Source organism: Corythoichthys intestinalis, chromosome 5 (genome assembly GCF_030265065.1).
Source record: "Corythoichthys intestinalis isolate RoL2023-P3 chromosome 5, ASM3026506v1, whole genome shotgun sequence".
Taxonomy (NCBI): Eukaryota; Metazoa; Chordata; class Actinopteri; order Syngnathiformes; family Syngnathidae; genus Corythoichthys; species Corythoichthys intestinalis.
Window position 1 is genome coordinate 53,582,908 of NC_080399.1, and position 25,692 is coordinate 53,608,599.

The 25,692-nt window shown below is 38.8% G+C and overlaps 1 protein-coding gene across 5 annotated transcripts in view; it reads left to right on the forward strand.

The window, feature by feature from the left end:
• The window catches only part of kiaa1549la (KIAA1549-like a), a 220,515-nt gene that overhangs the window by 128,176 nt on the left and 66,647 nt on the right, over positions 1-25,692 (forward strand). For all 5 annotated transcript variants that reach the window (XM_057837451.1, XM_057837452.1, XM_057837453.1 and 2 more), the window contains exons 9-11: positions 6,831-6,991; positions 14,215-14,386; positions 22,942-23,102. In XM_057837451.1, coding sequence (XP_057693434.1) covers positions 6,831-6,991; positions 14,215-14,386; positions 22,942-23,102 — 494 coding nt within the window. The remainder of the gene's footprint in view (positions 1-6,830; positions 6,992-14,214; positions 14,387-22,941; positions 23,103-25,692) is intronic.

Consider the following 25,692-nt stretch of genomic DNA (forward strand, 5'->3'; position numbering starts at 1 on the left):
GAGTGCTGTATCAAGGCACCTCAATGGGTAGTCTGTGGGAAGGGAAAAGTGTGGCAGGAAACACTGCACAACCAGAAGAGGTGACCGCACCCTGAGAAAGATTGTGGAGAAGGGCCGAATCCAGACCTTGGGGGACCTACAGAAACAGTGGATTGAGTCTGGAGTAGAAACATCCAGAGCCACCGTGCACATGCGTGTGCTGGAAATGGGCTGCAGGTTCCCAGGTCAAGCCACTTTTGAACCTGAAACACAGCAGAAGTGCCTGACTTGGGCTACAGAGAAGCAGCACTGGACTGTTGCTCAGTGGTCCAAAGTACTTTTTTCAGATGAAAGCAAATTTTGCATGTCATTCGGAAATCAAAGTGCCAGAGTTTGGAGGAAGACTGGGGAAAAGGAAATGCCAAAATGCCTGAAGTCCAGTGTCAAGTACCCACAGTCAGTGATGGTCTGGGGTGCCATGTCAGCTGCTGGTGTTGGTCTACCGTGTTTTATTAAGGGGAGGGTTAATGCAGCTAGCTACAGTATCAGGAGATTTTGGAGCACTTCATGCTTCTATCTGCTGAAAAGCTTTATGGAGATGAAGATTTCATTTTCCAGTACGACCTGGCACCTGCTCACAGTGCCAAAACCACTGGTAAATGGTTTACTGACCATGTCATTACAGTGCTCAATTGGCCTGCCAACTCTCCTGAACTGAACCCCATAGAAAATCTGTGGGATATTGTGAAGAGGAAGTTGAGTGACACCAGACCCAACACTGTGGACGAGTTTAAGGCCGCTATCGAAGCATCCTGGGCCTCCATAACACCTCAGCAGTGCCACAGGCTGATTGCCTCAATGCCACACCGCATTGAAGCAGTCATTTCTGCAAAAGAATTCCCGACCAAGTATTGAGTGCATAGCTGATATAATAATTGATGGTTGACTTTTTTTGTATTAAAAAACACTTTTTTGTATTGGTCGATTTTTGTTTTTTCTTGACTTTTTTGCCAAAATCATCAATATTAGAAAAATAAAAGGCTTGAACTACTCCAGTTGTGTGTAATGAATTTAAAATATATGAAAGTGTAATGTTTATCAGTACATTACAGAAAATAATGAACTTTATCACAATATGCAAATTTTTTTAGATGGACTAGTATTTCCGCACGTGAGTAAGAGTGCATGTACACACGAAGAAATACGTATTTGAACTCGTTCGTAACCCGGGGCGGACCTGTATACTGTTTGTTAGAGCTCTGTCTTGTACCTTGTACCCCATTAGCTACAACGTATTTAATGTACTGTATATGAAATATTTGTATATGTATATTTACCGTATATTTCAGATTATAAGTGGCAGTTTTTTTTCATAGTTTGGCCTGAGGTGCGACTTATACTCTGCAGCCAGACTTATGTGTGAAATCATAAACACATTATTATGTCATTGTTGCCTTTTAGCATGTTCTTTATGCTATAGTTATTTGAATAACTCTTAATAGCTATGTTGTGTTAACATACCAGGCACGTTCTCAGTTCGTTATTTATGTGTCATGTAACTTTAGCATTAAGGATGCAACAATACTTGGTTTTATATTGAACCGTTCGATACGCCCTCTTCGATTCAACGCCTAAAAACATTCGATCCAAATGAAAAGCTCCCAAAATGTATTTTCCCAACTTTTTTTTTTTTTTGCCGCTAAAATGTCTGGCTCGCAGGCCAAGCTGCTTTTCTTTGCCTTGAAGAAAAGAAAGAAAGAGCTCCTCCCTGCTAGCAGACCCCCTCCCCCAAACTGGGCGGGAGCTGCTTTTTTTTATGGCACACGAGGATCATTGCTAGCGAGGAAAGACAAAAGCTTCAACGTCGTACAGATCTGATGAACAATGAGTGGCAAATTAAGAGCGCTGTACTTCAAACTCGTCCTGTTTATGAAAGTCAATTGTCATATGCTAGTGTTGTGCAGTAAGGAGAAGACTTGACTTCTGTGGCGTTTTTTGACTTTTTTAATGCTCTGACAACACTCGCATACACACTAGACATCATCAAAAAGCAACTTAGATGTGCTGCGTTAGATCCCATGCCATTGGCTGCGTGAGCCCAGAGTGATCACGGGACACGTAGTCCAAACACTACATTGATGAATTAAAAACTGCTGTAAATGAATGGAAGTTATGCAGGCCAAATCAATCCATACCAGTGACTATAGATAATGCTGCAAATAATGTTAATTCAGTATGTAACACAGATGGACTGGGACCACAAATAGGTTATTTTGTTCATGTGGTAAACCCAGTTGCTAAGAGAGCTGTAACAATCAACAGTGTGCTCCGCCTCACTTTACAAACAGTAAAGATTGTTCTCAGCACTTTTATACAAAATTTCTTCAGATCAGTAAGAAGTAAGCACATAGATATTATGCACTAAAATGCATGTTTATATGATGGCATTGTTATTTTTGCTTGTTAGCAAAATAAAATAAAAAAATCGAAAATTGTGTTCCTCGTATCGGACATCATACCAAACCATGACTTAACTGTATCATTGCATCCCTAATTAGCATACCATACACTTATTCAGCCTATTGTTCTCTATTCTATCTTTATTTTAAATTGCCATTCAAGATGACATGTCTGTATTTGGTGTTGGATTTTATACATATATAATACATTTCCCCCAAAAAGGTGACTTATACCCCACTGCGACTTTATTTTTGTTTCTTTTCTTCTTCATTGCACATTTTTTGGCTTGTGCAACTTATGGTCTGAAAAATACGTTATGTGTATCACACAGCCTTAACTATGGCCAAGGGTCCATTCGCAGCCCATTATCTATTAATTAGTGCATATACTGTAGTGTTGAAAAAATGGGTTTGAGAGTACATCATGCAAAGTGGTTTGCAAAGGTTGTGACATCCATATCCCCCTTGAGCGTGATGCCTTTTAAAAGGGTTTACTCATTTGTGTTGAGACCAAACAGTTGTGATGGTTGGAGTATTTGCCAAATATCGGTATATGTACAATTTAATCCTTCAATTGCTCGATAGTAGTATACAGTGCATGTTATCATATGTTGTCAAAATGTGAATTCATGCTCAGCAGACGCTGTGGGTAAAATGTCAGCCTGCTTGAGCGTGGGTCAGCCAAATCTCTCGAGTCCGTGCCATTACAACACGCAATGTTGACGGAAACAAATGCAAATCTACTCAGCATAACCAAATGGGACAGAGTTAAAAAATAATTTGTCCTAACAACCCTACCCAACTCACCCAAGGGCTGGCTTGCGTGCTGGCTCACACTTCACAGTGCGCAGTGTGTCTTTAGGTGCACTGTTTGTGTGAAAAAGCTATTGATGTTTAATTCACGGGTTGGGCAGAGGGAGCGATCGCTTCACATCACATCAGGGCCTCGTGTGAGTGATGCTGAAGTTTATGTGTCTGTACACAGCTCTAACCCTCGTTTTCAGTAGAAGATGCCCTCGGGGCTAAGATTGAGGCATTTCCACATATTTTGAGTTCATTCACTGATATTTGCTTTTTTTCCTTTGTGTCTGTTCATGCACCCAAAATAGATTAAAATATTTTAAATGTTGTTTCAATGCAGCAATAAAATGATCATTGTCTTCATATCCACCGGTTTTCCTCTAAATCCTTCTCAATGTTACCTTTTGCCTGTGCTTGTCACTTGGCTCGCCCTTTCAACATTTTTGCTTTCTTTGCCTCCTGAGTGGCCTTTATTAGTTCGTCACTAAATCTAGACCGTATTACACCGGTTATGAAATTGTTACACTTCCTTTCAGGTGACTCCATGGATAGACCAAAAAATACAGGGCAGTAGTGGATGATATACTCACTTTTTTAAAAACTTAAGTAAAAGTACAGATACAGGTGCAAAAAATTACTTAAGTAAAAGTACAAGTATCTCAGAAAAAAATACTTAAGTACAAAAGTACATTCTCTAAAATTTACTTTACAAGTAAAAAGTAAAAGTATTTTCTCCCGATGCAAATACTTATGCATAGATATGCAGTGTATACACATACATAGATACAGACAAAGATCTGAGTCAATATTGAAAGAAAGAACCAGAAAATTCATTGGGTGCTCAGTTTTATTTAAAACTGTGCAGAATGGAAAAAAAACAAGCAATAAAATTGACTGTGCTGTAAACAGAAGTTTAACAAGCTCAAATACTCTAAAACTTTATCGCGGATTGCAGGCAAGTATCAGATGCATACCGCCACCTACTGTACAAGAGTGTGCAGCACCCATCTGAAGGCGCGCTGCTACACTGTTGATTTTTATTAGGATTGGCGTTGCTCAGTGGTGGAGAAGTTGCTTCCCCAAGGTTGTGTGTTCGATTCTCCGCCCTGATGAACTTCCCTAAGTATCCTTGAGCAAGATACTGAACCCCAGATGCTCCTAGCACTGTGTCACCAGTAGGCGGATGGGGATGTAATGTAAAGCTCTTTAAGGGCCTTGAAGGTGGAAAGGCGCTATACAAGTATACAACCGTTTACCAACACCATTTATTGGTCAATATCTTGTTCACCTGCCTAGTCTTACTTGTACTCATGTTGCTGCCTCTAATGCTCAATTATGGTATAGTTATCAATTGCGCTGGAGGCATGAAAACGAAACTAACAATTAACAAATAAGGGAACTATTAATTCACAATGAAGAAAAAAAGACAGCAGACAAAAGTAAAGTGTAACGCAGGCGACAATTTGAAAAGTAAAAAGTAGATTCGTGTTGTGGAATGTTGTAAAGTAAAAAGTTCCTATTTGTACTCAAGTAAAGTACAGGTACACAAAAATGTACTTAAGTACAGTAACAAAGTACTTTTACTTTGTTACATTCCACCATTGATACAGGGTGATCCCAAAAAATGGAAACTTTTTAACAATGCAATAAAATCAAGAGTGATGAATGAAAAATATATGATTCATAGTAATCGAAACCTTAAAACATGTCATTTAAGAAACAACAATGGAATTTTCATTTAAAAATGACCTCCTCCTGCATGAAGGCATTTTTTAAATCTGCTGTTGACCATTGTTGAAAAAAAAAAAAAAAAAAAAACGGGAGTTTTTGCATATTGACAGACATGAGCAAGTGGCAGCACTGCTAGACAGAGACCTTGAGCAAGTTAGCAATGTGACATTTTATTAACTGTGGTGAATTCAGAATAAAATCCGGAGAATCCCAGCTCAGATGAGGAATCGATAAGGAATCTCAGCAACACTTTTCAAAATTGCATTAATGCAAGAGGATGGCATTTAAAGGATGTAATTTTAAAATTAAAATTCTATAATTGTTTCTTAAATGGCATGTTTTAAGGTTTCAATTACTATGGATAATTTTTTTTTTATTTGACTCACCCTGTACTACTGTTGGTCTACAAAACCCTTAATGGCCTTGGATCAAAATACATGCTTGATTTGTTCGACCGCCAGTGTTGGGAAAGTTCACTTTCTACATAACTAGTTCATATTGCAGTTCATGAATTTTAACATGAACTGTTCAGTTCATAGTTCATAATTCAAAATTTATTTACTTAAGTTCATGGTTAAAAAAATGAACTTTTGTTCAACTTTTAGCACAATGATTTGCTGCAAGATATTATTGACAGTCGATATAGAGCCCGAGACAACAATTGTTTAATCCACTTTAAAACTGAAACTCTGTCAGATTAATCTTCATATTTAATTTCAAATCCGCATCGGTACTGACCTGTTTGTAAAACTCGCTTAACTTTTAGTACTGGGCCGGTGTTCTGTCAGATTTTCCACCCCATCACAAATGCCAACTTAGCTGTTCTGTGCTTGAGCATAATGTTACAAGATGCCGCAAATGCAACGATTCCAAAGTAAACACCAAATATTTTCAATAAAGAGAGGAACATATGCTTACGTTTGGTCATGGACGCACATGAAGGAAAGTTGTCCTCACACACCTCTTATGGGGTTAAGCATTTATTTATGCCATATTCATGTTGCACATATATGTTTATGATGTAACTTGTCTATTTAGCATATTTGGATAATATTGAGAGTCCAAATGAATGCTTATTCGCTGCCATAAAAGCTTCAGGAGCAAAATCTGACCGAACACCAGGATACAAGAGCTGTCGTCTCCTCTGTCCACGGTGCCATATTTGCTAAAACAACACAGCTGTGACAGGCACCTTGGGTGGCCAGGTCTGATAGTTTTCAGCTACTAAGGTTTGCTTTTTAAACTGTTCTTAGCACATGGTTTTTTCTGCAGTTTTGTCGGAAAGGCTCCAATTCTGAACTCATGAACAAGGTTATGAACACCGCTCACAACTGCTAGAATGACTATGTTCACAGTAACCTTGATGAGACAGAATTATGAAGTGTTCAATTCACGTTCACCCAAAAAATGAACATGTTCATGAATGATCATGTTGACCGCTACGGAGCATCTAGATCTTGAATGCTGTGTGTTCCAAGAACAAGAACCAAGTGGAGAAAGGCAGCATTCAGTTGATATGCCAACTATGCAAACTATTAGCCACGTTTAAATCAGGGCTAATAATGCAATTGTTTACCGCAGCGTATTCATAACTTCCAATATAGTTCCGATTTTAACTTACGGGTTGTGACTTTTTTTTTTTTTTTTTTTTAATATATTTCCCGTTTCAATGGTTTGTTTTAACAGTCTTGATTATTTAATGGGACTTTTATGAACCAATTATGTTTTTGTATTTATTTTTTTAATTTTTATGTGATGTAAAGAACTTTGAATTACTCTGTGTTGAATTGTGCTATGTAAACAAATTTGCCTTGCCACTATCACTTAAACCCCCCTTTATCCTTATGCTTCTTCACTCAGTTATCCAGGATGTGGACAGATCTTCTTTGGAGGCCAACTACCAGAGCTTTGCCAGCTTGATGGAGCAAAGGCTCGCTGAGCTTTTCCATGTTGCTGGTCGGCAGGAATCACAAACTTTACGGTCCAAACGCGCAACAACTGTTGGAGGCTACACTGTACAGGTAGGTCAGGAGATATTTTTATTCATTGTATATATTTTGATTTTATTTTATATTTATTTTGTTCAGATATTCAAAGTTCAAACAAAAACTGTAAAAAGAACAAACATAAATCGGGGGGGCATTACTCTGCCCACCCATAGAAAACTGGATGTAGTACTAACGGCAGTCTGGGCACTGCGTATGGTATCCCATTCATATAGTACTGATGTGTTTTAACCTTTGCGTTGTTACCTCCTCTTTCACCTTTAAAAAAATAAAAAAAAAATATTTTTTTTTTTTTTTTTTTTTTTTTTTTACATTTTATCAATGTTTTCACCAGTGTTCATCTTGCTGTTGATTTTGGTGAGTTTTGAAGCATTCTGAGGGGGTCAAAGTAGGGCTCAAAGCGTTGGTGGGACAGAGAATGACTGCTATGGGGCACTTGGTGCTACATTGTGTATTTGGAATTTGTCTTTACATGGTATCAAAGATAGCACCTGTCTTGACCTGCCTGCCGATTTTGGTGCATTTTGAAGCATTCTAAGGGGGTCAAATTGAGCTCAAAGGGGCTGCGGAACAAAGAGTAACTATAATAATAATAATAAAACCGAGGAACCACAATAGGTTACCTAAAAAAGACATTGTCACCTGCATGTCCATACTGTTCAGTTATGGATGTGTTCTAAGTCAAATAAAATCAAATCAACTTTTATTTGTTTAGACCAAATCAACACAACAGTTATCTCAAGGAGAAAACAAAACATGTTTTAAGGTGCAGTAGCCCGACGCTGGATTCGACCTACTTGAGCATTGTAGCCTTTTTTCTGTTTTTTTCTGCCCCCCCAGATAAGACTAATGCCCACCCACACCTGGCATCCTGGTAACACCATTGACATAGATAGTTCTTTTTGTAAAGCGGTTGTCCTCAAATCTCAAAACCATATTGTACATGTGGTAGAACTAGGCAACAGTATACTGTACAGCTGGGCCTTCAATTAGCAGACCGCGGTCCACGATCGGACCACGGCACACCTCTCTGCGGACCCAGAGCAAACGGCACTTTAAGAACAACAACTTTTTTTTAACTATTCTACAACTATTCTACTATTCTATCGCTAAATTCTGTTTCATTTTTAGTCAAATATCTTCCATGTTCCCCCTTCTGTTGTCATCTCTAAGACAACGATGCGCTGATTGGCTAAGAGAGCCCGCATGGATGCGCTGATTGGCTGAGAGAGCGTGCATGCTGCTACCTAGAGTGGACGGACCACAGCAGTGTGAAACACGAGTCGCACCCGGCAATTTGAAATCTGTTTACATGCCACCAGTGGAAGACCGAATCTAACAAAATGTTATGCTCAATGTTGACCAAGAGAAGAAAAGTGGGCAACGAAAATCGCCGTTTCAATGAGGAATGGACTGAAAAATATGCGTCCATTTTACCAACTGCAAGTACCAAACCTATGTGCTTATTATGCTTAAAGACAATTGTGCTGTTAAAAGTGAAAATGTGAAACGCCATTATGTTAAAGAGCACAGCTCTTTTGAAGAGAACTTTCCTCCTAAAATCAGAATTGAGAAGGCAAGAAATTAACAGGTTGAAGCAGTCATATCAAGAGTCAGGCAAGGTTATTGTTAAATCTATGACACAACAACAAATTGTGATGGAGTGCTCACTCAGAGTGTGTGGCTGTTGACCAAACACAAGAAGCTGCTCTCTGATGGAGCAATAATAAAAGAGTGTATGACTGAAGTGATGGCAGCAATGTTCGAAGGAAAAGAAAAGGAGGAAATGACAACAAAAATCAAACAAATCTCACTCTCAGATTTATCAACCACAAGACGCACTGAAGTACTGGCTGATGATGTGAGTAAACGGCTTTGTGACCCCCAAATGCCATTTCTCTCATTGAGCAGTATTTTACAGTTAAGGTTACTGTACTGTCAATAATTATTATGTTTGCACCTTAATGACAGACCTTGTCATTCATGTTCTGTACATGTGAACATGTACTGTACTACTTGCACGTTTTCTTTTTTTGTCCAGCAGTGTTTTACAGTTACAAAATGTACTGTCAATAGTTATTGTTTTCACCTTAATGACAGATCTAGTCAAATATTAGTGTACATGTGTAAACATTGTACTTGCATGTTATTTTTTTGTATTTTTATTTTAAGAACATATTTTGTTAATTAATTTTTATTTAATCAGAATGTGTACTGTATTTTTGTTTGGTCAAAAGAATACCACCTTTTCCACCTTCGACCTGCCTTGTACTAGACTGACATTAACAAATGGACCCATGCTCGTATGAAAAAAAATAATTGTGGACCTTCAACATTTGTATTTGAGGACCCCTGCTGTACAGTGTGAAGTTATCCGTGGAGGTGTTTTGTAATCGTGCCATCACCTATTTTGTCAATACAAAGCTGGCTATTCAATATTAAATTATTTACATGTATATATACAGTACATATGCATACATTTACATATGCCAGTGTAATGACAATACACTGTAATACAGGGGTGCCCATCAATCACCATCGCAACATAATGCTCACACAACATAATGAACTATGTACATTTGAAAAAAAACATAGATATATATTTTTAAAGACCCCCTTCCCCCACCCTGCTGTAATATGTACAGTATTTCAGAAAGTTTGCATTCCAGGTAGCAAATTACTGCTTTGTCTTTTGTTTAACGACCACATTGTTAAAAGCCCTGCCAAAATGGTCTCCTCATTCACAGCCGGAGGATGAATGAAGGTCCTCAAAAGTGTGAATTATTTATTTTGTCTGCTCCATGTTGTGCAAATTAAGATGAGAATTCTTTCCTCCTGGGATTATGCTTTACACACTTTCAAGCCTTTAGAGGAAGTCACAGATGACTGATTTTATGGCTCAAGAGATTAAGAAAGACAATGCTCACAGCAAATCTATGACTTTTTTTGTTTTTAATTAGATTGACCAAAATCACAAACGGAATGTTTTTTCTTAGGCTGCGTTCATGATGCAATTTGCACATCCATACTTTATGAAGTGATTAAGAATGCAGTGGCACCTCTACTTAGGAAATTAATTGGTTCTGGAAGTAGTTTCGTAACTTGACATTTCTGTAAGTACAGACTCGTTTTCCATGTAAATGCCCTAATCCGTTCCAATTCCCTCCCCAAATTCAGACATATATCTTTTATAATGCATTAAAATGCATCAAAACATTAACAAATACATGTTACAATTAGATTATTGCACAATAAACATAAAATCGGAGTTGTGCATAATGTAAAAAAACAAGAATAAATAATAAATAATAATAATAAATACACTCATTTGAAACTGTTGGAAAACAAGGGGCAAATGAAAAGGAAGCTGAGATACACAAATACAGGGTGACCCAAAAAAAAAGTTTACGCTGCCATAATACAACTTAAATGCCATGTTTATTCAGTTTAGAATTAGAATTTAATCACAAATTATACATTATTGTAAAGAACATGTACAGTACACTCTATTTTTCAATGTGTCCTCCCTTAAGTGTCACAACAGCCTCCAGGCGCCTGCGGAACGCTTGACAGGTCTTCTTTATGTAGGATGCTGTCATCTTTTCCCAAGATCTAACAATGGACCTCTCCAAGGCTGCCACAGAAGTTTGTGGCTTCTTACAGGCACTGTCCTCCACAGTTGCCCATATGCTATAATCCAGGAAATTGAGATCTGGACTCTGGGGTGGCCACATATCACCTTGTCAATCAACTTTTTGGTCCGCACAGATCGGGTTTTCCAGACCCAGGTTTTCGTGAGGCTGTTCCAGTATCTTTCAGCTTCTTTTCAACTTTGTAGACTGCACATCTGGATATTCTCAGATTTGCTGCAATCTCAGTAGGTGTCAGACCGGCACGCAGCAATTCAGGTACAGCTAAAGTTTTCTTCATTTTCAGCAGAAGCACAGGAATTGTAGAGACGAGAGATTACCAGCTGCATTGAGTGACCTTAATGAATCACTTAAGCATGACAACCTATTTAGATATGTTTCAATGGCTTTTAAACAAGCAGTCAACTGAGTGTAAACTTTTTTTTGGGTCACCCTGTACACACAGTAGAGCTCCTTCTTAGCCAATTGGATGCCAGGAATGCTAGGCAAGAGCCAATGGCAAACCAGATATAAGTGTGCTACATCCAATAAACTCTGGGAGCTGCGAGTACCAGCCATACTGTATTTTTGCCTTTTGTATCCTCAAATTTCTTTCGCAACAAGAGACAATATTTTCCCACTGAGGCGTGCCTTAACTCGAAAATTCTATATAAAGAGACGTTCGTAAGTAAAGGTACCACTGTACATATATTGATGACATATTGACAACTTTTTTTTTTTTTTTTGTAAACCTGTCCTGTTTAGCTGATTTGACACGAAGAATGGGAATCTGAGTGTCCTTATGGTCTGAACAGGTTTAATTCATCACATGGGAGTATAATATACTCCCATTGTGGTTATTTACTGTGTTTCGTTTATTAGAAGAAAGCAACGATCAGGAAAGGGATTTGGGGGGGACAAAAAAGAAAATAGAAGGGGAGAGACAGAAGAGAAGAACAAACAACAACAAATACATTAAACGCCTACTCTAGCTATGAATATGGTGGTGCAATCGTTTGCTGCAGTAATTGTATTGCATTGTATTGACACCATGTGGGGGGCTTGATGACAGAGGAGAAAAGGGGCGTGAGTCAAAAAGAGATGAACGCAGGCGGGGTGCACTACAAAAACACACCTCCTTAAAACCAATTAAATTCCCTTGTTTTCAGTGTAAATCTACTAGAAATAAATGAAATTATCTGCCAGTGCTTCAAGTAAATTTTACTCTCTTGAAATAAGAAAATAGCTAGCTGAATATTAGTTGAACAGATTTCTTTTAGGCAATTAATCACTATATTTAATCTTAAAAAAAAGCTTGTTTGTCAGCAATATTCTTAATGCAAGAATACATATAGTTCAAAACATTATTTAAAAGCTAGTTTTAGACATTTAGATGTATGGGCTTAATAAAAACAAATAATAATATTTACTTAAAGTACGTAAAGGGAATAATCTGACACACTAATCTGATAAACAGTCAAAACAAGATGGAGAAAATTATTTCACGCGATTAAAGAAAAAAATAATCTGATTAGACATTATACATTTGCAGTGTGGAGTGTACACATTGCCAACCTTTTGATGTTGTACCCTTGGAAGTGGTAACGCGTTGAGTTTAATAATGGTTATTACTAACCCTAACACTATTGTTTATGGAAAAACACCTGCATAGGTCTGGTGGCGTAGAACTTGTACACGTGCAATAATAAGTTTTGAGACTTTTTACCATTTCGGTGAATGAGAAAGTTTCTCAAAACGTTTGACCAAGGGTGTACGTACACAAGTACATACAGAGTGTCCTCAAAAAATGTGTACAAACTTTAGCAGTTGGTAACCAAATTGTCTATGAATTTCTTTGTAGATTATTTCCATTGAATCAATGACGGCAGCCAGACTTGAATTTGAAGGAAGATGAACATATCAGCTCCGAAAGGGTATACCGTATTTTTCGGACTGTAAGTCGCAGTTTTTTTCATAGTTTGGCTGGGGGTGCGATTTATTCTCTGGAGCGTCTTATGTGTGAAAGTATTTACACATTATTATATCATTTCACATGATATTTTGGTGTTTTGGAGTGGCACTGATGGTTTGGTAAACTTGTTAGCATTTTCTTTATGCTATAGTTATCTGAATAACTCTTAATAGCTATGTTAAGTTAACATACCGGCCACGTTCGCATTTCGTTGTTCATGCATCATGTAACATTATCATACTGTAGCCTACACTTATTCAGCATGTTGTTCTCTATGGTATTTTTTTATTTTAAATTGCCTTTTAATATGACATATCTGTTCTACTGTATGTGTTGGATTTAATAAAGTAAATTTCCCCCAAAACTGCGACTTATACTCAGGTGCGACTTATATGTTTTTTTTTCCTCTTCATTGAGCATTTTTGGGCTGGTGCGACTTATACTTAGGTGTGACTTATAATCCGAAAAATGCGGTATACATTTTTTGGGACATCCTGTACATACAAAACAACAACGGCATATATACATATGTCATACTCCACGGAGGAGCTTCGGCGAGGGGCGGTGGAATGACTGCGGCTGGGAAAAGCTTACATGCGGCGGTTCCGCTGCCCTAAACCGGGCTCTCCTATTAAGTTGCATTCACTGCACCACACTCCCCACACAATCCCATCATGGTGCTGGGTAATGTTTGCCAGTTGGGGACCTGGCAACCACAGTAATAGGGATAGATGGGTCCTACACTTTTTCTCTTTGTCGTGGCTACCGGGGCGTGGCCTCTTCCCTGCCTGGGCTGCCTAGTTGGCAGCCCTCTTGCTGTCGCTGCAGGAGGACTGCGCCCCCCCCCCCCCACGATATGCCGGGGAAGGACCGTGGCCCTGGGGCAGCTCCCGCATGGCACTTCCACCCGTCTGCAGGACTATCATATGTCTGATGTGATTCATGCATGACAAGGTGCAATTTGACACACTCAAGTAGAGAAACTCGGTGTCATGATTACCGATCAGGCAGCAGAGAATAGGATGCCAACATATCCACACTCACAAGGGTTTCACACAAATACTGGGTTCTACACCTCACATGGCTGATTCGTGTACACTTCACCCCTCTCAATCACTTAGGTTTCTGATCCCCAAACCCCCCCCCCCCCCCCCCCACACACCCACCCCGTTTCTCCTTGGCCATCAGGCGCCCCACATGGTGTCAACCAGAATTGCAACTAGCTAACGATAGGACAAACATATTCATAGTTAGTTTCGGCATTCAATGTATTTCTTGTTGCTTTTTGTGCTTCTTATGTCTCTCTCTCCTGTTCTATTTTTTTTATTTCCCCCCCTAAGTCCTTCCTGTTCGCTGCTTTCTACTAATAAACGAAGCACGTTGAATGATCACAATGGGGGTATGTCATACTCCCATGTGATTAAAACTTGTTCAGACCAATAGGACACTCATATTTACATTCTCTGTGTCAAGCAGCTGAACAAGATAGGTTAAAAGAAAAAAAACCCCAACAACTGCATTGGGTGGATAAATAAAATAAAGATATGCATTGTCAATGTGGCCGCAATTTATTCTACATGCCATAAGGTCAAGCCTTAAAAAAAATAAATAAGAATTCCATCTTTCTTCTATCTCAGATGGTGAACATGCGTCGACTGCCAGGTCCCAAGAACCCTGCAGAGATGACATATTATGCACAGGTGAACGGCGCACCCATCACTGGAACCACTGCGGCCAAGACGTTGAGCAGTCTGGATTCCCAGACCATGGCGCTGACTCTGGGTTATTTTGTGCAAGTGCAGGCTGAACGTAAGATTTTCTTTCATTTATTCATTTGAACTGTATTTTGTTCACAAAAGGAGTCTCTACAATGGGAACTGAGTCATATTTGTTAAAAGATGGCCTAAAAATACTGTTTTTAGATGGGCAGCACTTAAAAATTGTGGTTGATTTTGGGTTGTGTTCTCAATTTGTACCTTCTGGTCTCATACCCACGCATACAGCACACACTCACAAACAAGCAATTTGCAGCCATTAAAGCAAGTCGGTTCCCTTTAATATGTGGCATGTGTTACTGAGCTGCCATTGAACGCATCATCAGTCACTGTGCAGACTATCAAACACTCAACACAGCAGATCAGAAAATTGAGCAAAATAGAACAAAAGCTCACAGTGAGTTTTCCAACCATGCAATGGGCATTTGAGTAAATTTTACACATTTGTAATGTACACCATATATTTTGACAAATTAAAATCCAAATTTCCTACTCAGAAAACAATAACGTGAATCAGATCGCTGGCACTATGACCAATGCTACATTGAGCGTTAAAACCAATTTACTGCATCTAGTAAATCAGGTGGTTGTTGGTTGTGCTCAAACATTAGCTATTGCAATCTCGGTTCACAGTTCAACAGTCGTAAACAAATACTGTATGTACTGAGAACTGCCACTCCTATAGAGATCGGAGTGCCCACCGACAGTGATGATAATTAAATGTTCTCCTCCCTTCTTTCTCTGAACAGCCACTTATACATTCCCACTGTGTGTCAAACACAGTATAGATTCTCCATGCCAAATGGTGGTCACGATGCAATTAGCGCTTGAATTTCAGTTTTTCAACTATGGCAAAAGGGCAACTCAATGGGTACGGTAAAGGGTAGTTTTCAATGGGTACGGTAAAGGGTAGTTTTCCTCAATCCGATTGAAATTTATAGTATTAATTGAATAGGATTTGATCTGTACACATGAAGTTTAAGTAAAGAGTTTCACGTTTAATCTGCGTTTGCATGCCGGCAGCTGAATCCACTTGTATTGTTCTTTTTGACATGTGCAATATGTTACTCTCTGCCTCTTCCTGTGATGTGTAATGATGCCTTCACATGCTCTGGGAAAAATAAGCCTTACCACTTGCTAATTGGTAGTTACGAGTACGTCCATGTGCTTTTGTTGTCCTTGCAAAAAAAAATGAAAAACAGCAAACACGGATTTCATTCTGGTTTGTTGTTTGGGCAGAATTATTTTTGACCTATTAATTCATCAACTATAATAAGAGATTGCATCAAAATGTAAACGGTAAATTTTTGTTCAGAACTGAACATTTTAGCTACCACTTGTTGAAGAAAAAAAAAAAGAAGAAGAAGAAAAAAAAAAAAGAGTTTCATAAATGTGTACACTATGTTTTGATAGTTCAAAAAATGTGGAAATTGACGATAAATCTTCTTACAGAAAAAACAATAATTTCTTAAAATTCACAACTTCTTGTTCGCGCTGCGCCGTATTTAAAAGTAAACGGTCGTCCCATCTCGGAAACTCTGGTATTATAATGAAATCCCAGGTTTCCAGTAGAAAATATGCCTTGAGGGCAGCGTTCACATGCAATTTTCCACAATTGTTATTTACCATAATTACGACATCACATGTAGGCAGCGCTCTTCTGTAGAAGGAGCACATGCGCAAGCCAACAATCCTCTTTATCAACCCAATCGGCTCCACTCAGCAGTTTACATGGGCCATGGAGCGGATTATTAATCGATGTAGACTACCTTTTATCATCCGATCCAAAATACAATACGATCCAGGTGAATCTCATTGGCTAAACTGTTTATATGAGACATTTTTAACTGCATTGGCCTTTCAATCCGATTAAACATAGGACACATGTAAATGAAAAAAAAAAAAAAAAAAAAGGTTACAGTTCAGGAGACAGTCATGCATTGAAAAATTTGAAACAGAATGTTTAAAGCCACTTTTCACCACCTCACATCCATTACAAAATGGAGCCCAGTATGGCTACTTTGGAGAAGTATATTAGTTCCCAAAGATGCCAGTAGATAAAATGACTGTTATCTCTAACCTGAAGAGACACAAAACAACAGTAGAGAGATGCTGTGTTGAGAACATAATGTACATTAATAGAACATGAGCCAAAACAGATGGAGAGGAGGGGAGAGGAGCTCACTGCATCACTTGTTCCTCGGTTTTGGCCTGAGCGTGATAACTACCGATAAGGAATGGACAAGGACAAATCTGAGTCTGCCCTAACTACTGTATATGTATTGTTACAGTGTGTTATGAATGTAGAAAGGGTTTAGTTAAAGGGTGGAACTATAACTCTGCAGCAGATAAGCCTGATAGCTGAGTACAATACCTATCACTGGAGATTCTGGGAACCACAAATAAATGTTCTTATCCGATGATAAAGCACAAGGAGCTTTTTTGATCACAATGGTGTCTGACCATTCAGTATATTTACAGTATGTGAGAAGAATTTATTTTATATTTTCAAGGTTAGTGCAATCAAAGTAACACACGAAAGAATTATAACAGGAGAAATGGATAACATTCACATCATGTATCTGTTCAAATTGTGGTTAAAGCAGAAGTGTCTCTCATTTTTAAGATGTTTAAAGCAGTAATGTGAAGTAAGGTTGGCCAACCATGTTTTTGAATAATATCAATGGCTAAACAGTTATAAGCATATTTTCATTTTTTTTTTTAAATGCAACTCTTCCAGATTCTTTGTTTTAGCCATAGCAACGCCCTTGACAACGAAAATGCTTTTCTTCGGCAATCTTCGGAAATTACGTCACACCGAGAAGTGCGAGGGAAGTCCGCCATAGAATAGTATTGGTTGTTGCATTGCTTCTCAGTAATATGCCACAGCGGTGTGTGGCGATGTTTTGTTCTCACTCAAACGAAAAGTTGTATGAGTGGCCAAAGGATAGCAGGGCACAGAGGGCTTCGTTCGCACGAAGCGAATGAATTTCACGCCATCATCGAGTAGTGTTCTCTGATGCAAACACTTCAAAGATGCCTGCTTCCTTAACCGGTCTGCTTATGATCAAGGATTTACCAAAAAGTAAGTGTGATTTTTGGATAGATGACTGATGACTTTGTCAAAGCAGAGCTGCCAACTGTTGTGGAATGAACAGTATAAGCTAGCGACGTTAGCCGAAAGTTAACTCGTGGCTATCCCCGATCATAGTTGTTGTTGCGTTCGCTGGGTTAAGCGTGTTTAAATTGTGCGTCATCTACGATCTTGTCCGAAAGGATTAATCCACTGTCAATCGGGAAAGGGGTGTGGATGTGCATTTAAGCGGGTCAGCGTCGCGGTAATTCACGGTCACGTTGCAGTAAGAGACACACACCACCGGTGAGTTTGTGCACATTTATCTGTATTTGTATTATGTATTTCCACCTTCATGCTTCAAGCATTGCATTGCATTTGTACGGTTCGGCGTTTCTTTCACAGTGATCACTTGATATCCTTCTAGTTTGTGTTTCGCGAGAGCCGCTAACAGGTGACAACTTAGCGTGTTGGCATTGAATCAATCTCGCAGCGAATCAGCGAGCGGCTCAAGTCACGCAGTGAATCATGGGAAATGTAGTCTCGGGACAACACTGAAGTGGTGCTTTGTAATCTGTTCAGTGTGTGAAAAAACTACATTTCCTCACGCCATTAGACACTACTTCCTGCCGAGAGCTGTGCCGAGCTGTGTTCTTACTGTTAGCTCCATGTGTTAATAAAGAAACAAAGTTGTCAGCACGTCGTGTGTTCGATACATTTGTAAACAAAAAGCTCATAACAAGACACTATGCACGATCCGTTTAAGAGACGCTGGAGTAGTAGGAGGCGAAGAGGAGATCAGCGAGAAGCAAAACTTCGCGGTCGAATGTGGCGGCAGTCCGCAATTATTTTGTATTCATACTGTTGCCACAATAAACTGGAGAAAGCCATCAACGACTCATCTCCTTCTTTCCCCACAATGTTTTTATATTATTATTTTATATGCACGAGAGCTGCCGGATCTGCCAAAAACAACATGAAGTCTGATTATTATTTTTTCAACAATGTCATCAGATAGACAAAAACATAAAATTATGTGCAAATGCCTGCATCTTCAAATCATGAAAATAATAACAGCCTATATCTTACCAATCTTGTAATCTCGATGGGTCTTGTATCCATTCCATGTCAGGTTGTCTAGGCACATTGTTTGCATCCTGATTAGCGTCTGGCTAACACATTAAAGTCCAACATAAAATTCCAACCTCCTCTTCTTCCTCCAACTCTTCAAAAACTTGGATCTCCTCCCTTGCGCTCGATCTATTGCTTATATTTGAATCATTGTTTGAAGGGCTTTGTAGGGCGGCAGTATGTATGGAGCTGCCATCGCTGTTCCCGGTGTGACGTATCACTTCCGGGTTCGTCCCCTTTCAGGCTCGAACTTCGGAAACGCGATTATTTTGTCAAATATACAACATATAAATTATTTTTTCATGCTTTATTTGTTGGACAATGTTTAATTACTGTAATTGTGACCCTATTTGGCATGTTATGAAATTACTTCACATTACTGATTTAAGGCTATATAAAAAGACTTAAGATGTAGCTAAGAAGCAATATATGTTTCCTTTTGCAAGAGTAATATATGTAACATTTTCATCAGGCTCAGAATATTTTAGTAGCTACAGTATGATATTCATGGCTGTTGGCATTTGTGGATTGTTTTTGACAAGTATGGAGCAGCGATGCCCACACTTTTTTCTCGCCATACGACCAACCCAAAACGATCTAAACAGCTTTTATTCTTTATGTTATTCTCATCGACTAAGGAATGATCATTTAGATGCTTTTGATATATTTTACAGCAAATTGAGCTATTTTTCCTGGAGAATGTTCATATCTGCTCAATGTTATTCATATTGAAGCCTCTGAAGAGCACTTGATGTCCAATTGGACCTATTTTCTTTCATTCGTTTCCCTACTCTAGTATTAACTAACTGGAGCCTCAAAAACAAACTATATTTCTCTTCCTGAAGAGTCTAGTTGGGAACCTATGGAAATGTAAGGAGCCTATGTCAGACTAGATTTAACACAACCTTGAAAAGCATGGAATAAAAAATATTTAAAAATTTATTTATTCAGTACAACAGGGCAAAATTACTGCATAATGGTCAAAACTGCGGACTTTTAGAGTTAGTCCGGCTTTTTTCATTTCCCTGGCCCGGCGGAGGAAAGAGCATAAACAAAACAGGAGGTGTGACAGCTAGCCAACATGCTAACCTAAACCGAGCGGCTTTTCCAAGTCTTATTCTCGCCTTTAGGCGATCACCGATCAGCCAGCCCCCAGTGGCGACCAAGTTATGTCTCGCCGTTCTGCTGCGGCCCCAGCGGGCAGGCAGTGCTCGCCGCCGGGGAGAGAAGGGGAAACGCCGAAACACGAAAATGGACACAATGGAGAACCAGACGAGAGCGATGGCTCCCCGAGCCCAAGCCAAAAATAGACCATTCTTGGCCGGCACGCGAAAGGACTTAGGGGGCAGGAAGTCTACACAATCAAGGACCGGAGACTAGAGCGGGGGGCTGCTCGGGTCCAAGCCGGGGAAAGAGCTCTGTGGGCAGGCACGTGAAGAGGACCAAGGAGGGTGGAAGTTTGCACAATCGAGGACCTGAGACTAGAGCGGGGGGCTGCTAGGGGCCAAGCCGAGCAAAGTGCTGTGTAGGCGGGCACGCCTTTTTTGGCCAGCGACCATGGTGTGCGACAAGCCGCCGGTCTTCAGCCGCGTGGCCTTCTCGGTGGACAGGGAGTATTGTCACCCACAAGATGCAAGCCACCTCCTTATTAAAACGTTTGCCATGATCCCAGTATTTGACATAATATAAAACATGAAGCTTACTGACTTCCTTGTCCGTCCAATGGTTCATCGGTTGTCGGACTTGTTTTGCCCATCGCGGTGAACAAGGATGTTTTGGATATCCAAAAAGCCTCACACAACTCTCCCTGGTGTAGCAACAAAAGCCTGCAGCACATTGGCCTTGCGTGACGCAAAATCAGATTAATCTTCTTACTTCTGCATGCTATAGTAATGGCTGTATTTTGAACATAATCTCTACCGCTGATGTCACGTTCACCTTCTTCCTCAACCCGAGACTCGAGCTGAAAGTTACTTATTTTCATAGCATGGTATTAAAAAAATTTGAATAAATATATCGACCACTTTCACACACATCCAAGTGGCCCATTTCATTCAGGAGCATAAAATACCGCGTGTAATATGAAACTAACATTGTTTTTATGTGTCACATGCACTTTAAATCTAGACTCTGGGTGAGTCAGGTTTTGGCAATTTTGTTGCTGCCCTTTAGGATTCAGATAGTACAGTATACGCTAGATAACATAGATCTTTGCACAGCTCGTCCTCCATACACTGTCGAGGGATAAACTGGAAGGACACAATCTGACTGCTGATCTACCTCTATTGTCCCTGACCAATTTTACCAGTTATGTGTGCATGCAAATACATTTCCATCGCATTTTGGACCAAAGGGAATGGATGCAGTCAATGAAAAGGCTAATAGGCGCACAGTGTATTCTCCTGGGAGAGAATAGGCAAGAATCGCATGTCTGTTTTTTGACCGTGACACAGTATTTTTTTTTTTTTTTTTTTTTTTTGACACAGTATTTTTATTTTTTATTATTTTTTTTTGTATGTTTGACTAACTAGTTAAACATAGTCCTTGTAAACTAAGCATAATAAATTAAATGGGAAATTGACTTTGGCTATGAGGCAGACATGCACCTCAGTGCTATCTTGAAATGCAGAAATGTGAGTGTTCTTTTCTTTAGTAGTGCCAGTGGTAGATACAGTCGTGGACAAAATTATTGGCACCCCTGGAATATTTCCAGAAAATACATTTCTCACAGAAATTAATGCATTTACAAATGTTTTCAGTATGAATGTGTTTCTTGGATGTGCATTGGAAAAACACAAAAGAAGCTGAAGAGAAAAGTCAGAATGTAGACAATTTTACACAGAATGCAAAAAATAGGCTGGACAAAATTGTTGGCACCCTTAACTCAATAGTTGATTGGGCATCCTTTAGAAGAAATAACAGAAAGCAGTCGCTTCCTATAACAGTCAACAAGTTTCGTGCACCTCTCAGGTGAAATTTGGACTACTCTTCTTTTGCGAACTGTTCGAGGTTTCTCAGATTTGAAGGGTGCCTTTTTGCAACAGCAATTTTGAGATGTTTCCATAGTGTTCAACATGATTTAGATCCAGACTCATTGATGGCCACCTCAGAATTCTCCAGCGCTTTATCTCCAACCATTTCTTTGTGCTATTTGAGATTTGTTTTGGGTCATAGTCCTGTTGGAACAACCATGACCTCTGACGCAGACCCAGTTTTCTGACACTAAACCCTACATTCAAGCCCAAAACATTTTTATAATCTCCATATTTCATGACTCCTTGAACACTATGGAGAGAACTCGAAATTGCTTTTGCAAAAAGGCACCCTTCAAATCTGAGGGACCTGGAACAGTTTGCAAAAGAAGAGTGGTCCAAAAGTCCATCTGGGAGGGGCACAATACTTGTTGATGGTTATAGGAAGCAAGGGCATAGGTTTGCATAGGGACGGTAGGGACATAACACTACTAACTTTTCCGGATGCTAAAATTGTCCCCACCAACTTTTAAGCAACCTTATTTGCATTATATAATGAGTTCACTTATATAGGGAATTTAGAATGTCAGACATTTATTTTGGGAGTTTTCAAAATGTTTCTTTAGTAATTTTTGAAAACAAAGGTTTGAATCGAACAGTGTATCACCTGAACCAATGCACATAAAAGTTACTATCAGTCAATACGGATTTATTTTGCATTGATCATTTAGCCTATCAATTAATTAGGTTCATATTCAAGAGAAATGTGGCCCTGACCCCCATTTACCCAATCTGTTTGGTCTTATTAATGTCCCGTTCCCAGCAAAAAGTGTATATGCAGGTTATGCTGTTACAGTATATCGTCCTTACAAATATTGAGACCAAAGCTACGCCCTTGATAGGAAGCGACTGCTTTCTGTTATTTCTTCTTAAAGAAGCCCAATCAAATATTGAGTTGAGGGTCCCAACAATTTTGTCCAGCCCATTTTTTTCATTCTGTGTAAAATTGTGTACATTTTTGATTTTCTCTTCAGCTTTTTTGTGTTTTTCCAATGCACATCCAAGAAATAAACACATTCATTTTTTTGTGTTTTTCCAATGCACATCCAAGAATTAAACACATTCATACTGAAAACATTTGGAATTGCATTAATTTCTGGGAGAAATGCTGTATTTCTGGAAAAATTCCAGGGGTGCCAATATGTTTGTCCATGACTGTATACAAACACAAATAGTTCAATTGGCACATATACAGTATAAAGCATAAATGTCATGGGTCTGTGCTCTTCTTGATAACCAGTTAACATGATGCTGTGTTTGAGGCTGTTTGTTTGAGGCTGTCCCAGTGCTTCCTTTCCTGTTTGACATTCAGCCAATTGGAAATGCTAATGATGGGTTCTTATTTACGTGCAGCTGTGGTGAAGATGCCGCAGAGTAACTTGTGGATCATGGCGATCCTCACACCTCTATTCTTGCTGATTGTGGTAATCGGCATGGTGGTCTTCATTATGTGTAAGAGGAACAGAGTCATCTTCAAGGCTGGTGCCTTTAGGACTTTCAAAAGCCGCTCCAAGGTAAGCAAGCCTCAAATTTACATGCAAGCTGTTATTTCCAAATCCCTCCCTTTTTCTTTTTTTCTAAAAATGATTGAAGTAGCCACTCTTGGCGTCCTTGATCACAATCTTTTATCAACACCACTAAAACATGCTTCACTACTCAATTCATAAAAATTGCATAACCTGAATGTGTGACACATCACACTGTGAAGTGATTGTGTTAAGCTGTCCCTTCAGGACAGGAAAATTGAATCCCATCTGTGTGGGTCTTGGCTCATTTATTTTTCTCGCTGCCCAATAGCCCTTGGTCATTGCTAATCATGCATGTTGCAAAGACTAATGAGCAGAGAGGAGATGAGCAAGGATCACTGCACTGGAAGGGAACCTTTGGGTTATATTTGTCCTTTAAAATTAGAGCATTCAGCAGCATTCATTAGAGGTTAATTAAAATAATCCATTATTGCATTGTGTGTGTTGTATAGATTTTCCTGACTGGTTTGACTTGCCCATATTAAAAAAAAAAAAAAAAAAAAAAAAAAAAGAATTCATCGAGTTTGACTTTCTTAACTGGTTAATTATGGTAATGGTATATGTGCATAAATTAATTGGTTGAACATAAAGTTGGATACCTTATTGATCACATAAGAGAAATGTTATAGTAGCCACACGTTCATGTACCAGTATATGGATTTGTCTACATATTTTACTACTACTACTATAGGTAGGTAGGTGTGCCAAAAAATGTTGAGTCTCCTGTGACCTTAATCGTCCAATATTTTGGGCTGTCTTTAAAGAGCTGATGACTAAAATAGATCATTTAAAAAAAACTGATTTATATTTTGCTGTATTTTATATAATAAATGTAGTTTTTCGCATCATGTTGAAACTGTGCGTATGTATTGTAGTTTATTATACCAAAACCCACATCTAAATGTCTTGATTTTTAAAATCTTTTCCCAACATTATTTTTATGGCTTGACAATACACACGCCGGAGTAAATTTTTCAGTAATTCTATGATCAAAATTACACAAATGATGAAATATTACTTAACATCCACTAGTAGCAAGCATTTCAACTAGGGGTATTTTGCCTCGTATCACGATTTACAGGTCATGGTTCGATTCGACCCCGATTAATCTCAATACTACACTTGAAGACAATTATTGAGATATTTGTATACCACTTTAGAAAAAAAAAAAAAAAATCAAAATGGACATAAGTACATTTATATCAAATTATTCCTGAGACCTCATCCAGCACAAACGTTTTTGTTTTATGTTTGAACACCATATGGCTTTCATTACAATGCTCAATACAATATTTTTTTTTCTTTTTTCAGTGATAACCTGCGTAAATGCAAAATTATAAATACTCCGTGCCTTTGTTTTTGCAGTCAAAGCCTAAAAAAAGCCGGAATTTTAGATTTATGAAAGAACCAATCCGAGTAACCACTAGAGGGCAATGTACACAATTCTCTATTCGGATTAGTGTAATTTTACTTCAGCAGACTGCAAGGCAATGTGGCTGTATGCTGGCAACTACTGGACAGGAGTAGAAGTGCAGCCACTGAATTGTTTATTTCCGCCAAAAACATACGTGTAAGGATCGATACAGATTTTGAATTGAACTGACGTACTATTGCGATATATTTCAGAATCGTTTTCTTTTTTACACCTCCAGTATGAACATTTTCAAAGATTTCATCATGAGGCAGTTATCTGAAATCAACATTGGATATTTTCCTTAACACAGTGTGTCCCATAGAATACAGTATACTGATCTAATGGAAATTAATGTACCATATTGGCCCGGATTTAAGACGGCCCTTGATGTAAGACGACCCCATCTTTTTCAAGACTCAAGTTTGACAAAGACTTTTTGACTACTAAATTAATTTTTATACAGAAAATAATTACAGTACATTTGAAACAAATGATTATGACAATATATTTGAGAGAAAAAGCATGTTATTTTGCCTCATTCAAATCTTAATATCTGAACATTTAAATATGTAAACTAAAGTGGAATCACATTTGTAAATGAATGGCTTCCGGTTTTTGAAATGTAAATAAACATCTATTGTGATAAAACAGCAAAATTGCAATAACTGCATTAACCATCAAAGTGAAGTCTAACTTTAACTGTAGTCTTGAAACAAATCTGAATAAGGAAAAACATTGCAATAAAATAATGCAAACTGGTTAAACTTGAGAGTAGCTGAGATCTGTCATGACAGAACATCACTTCAATGATATCTGGCGCCATCTAGCGAACGGGTATAATGTCTAGACCAGGGGTTTTCAACCCAGTCCTCAAGGCACACTGTGGGTCCTGGTTTTTGTTCCAGCCGATCCAGCAGAGACAGTTGAACCAATGAGGCTTCTGCTAAAACAAGCCACACCTGACTGCAATCAACTGATTGCACTTGTAAAACACCAGATTGGGGAAAAAGTGTTGTCATCTTGTTTGGTAAGAATGAAATCCTGCACCCACAGTGTGCCTTAGTGGAATAGGTTGGGGACCCCTGGTCTAGACAGCGAATATAAGACGAGCCCCACTTTTTCAGTCTTATTTCAATGCAAAAACACCGTCTTATATTCGGGCCA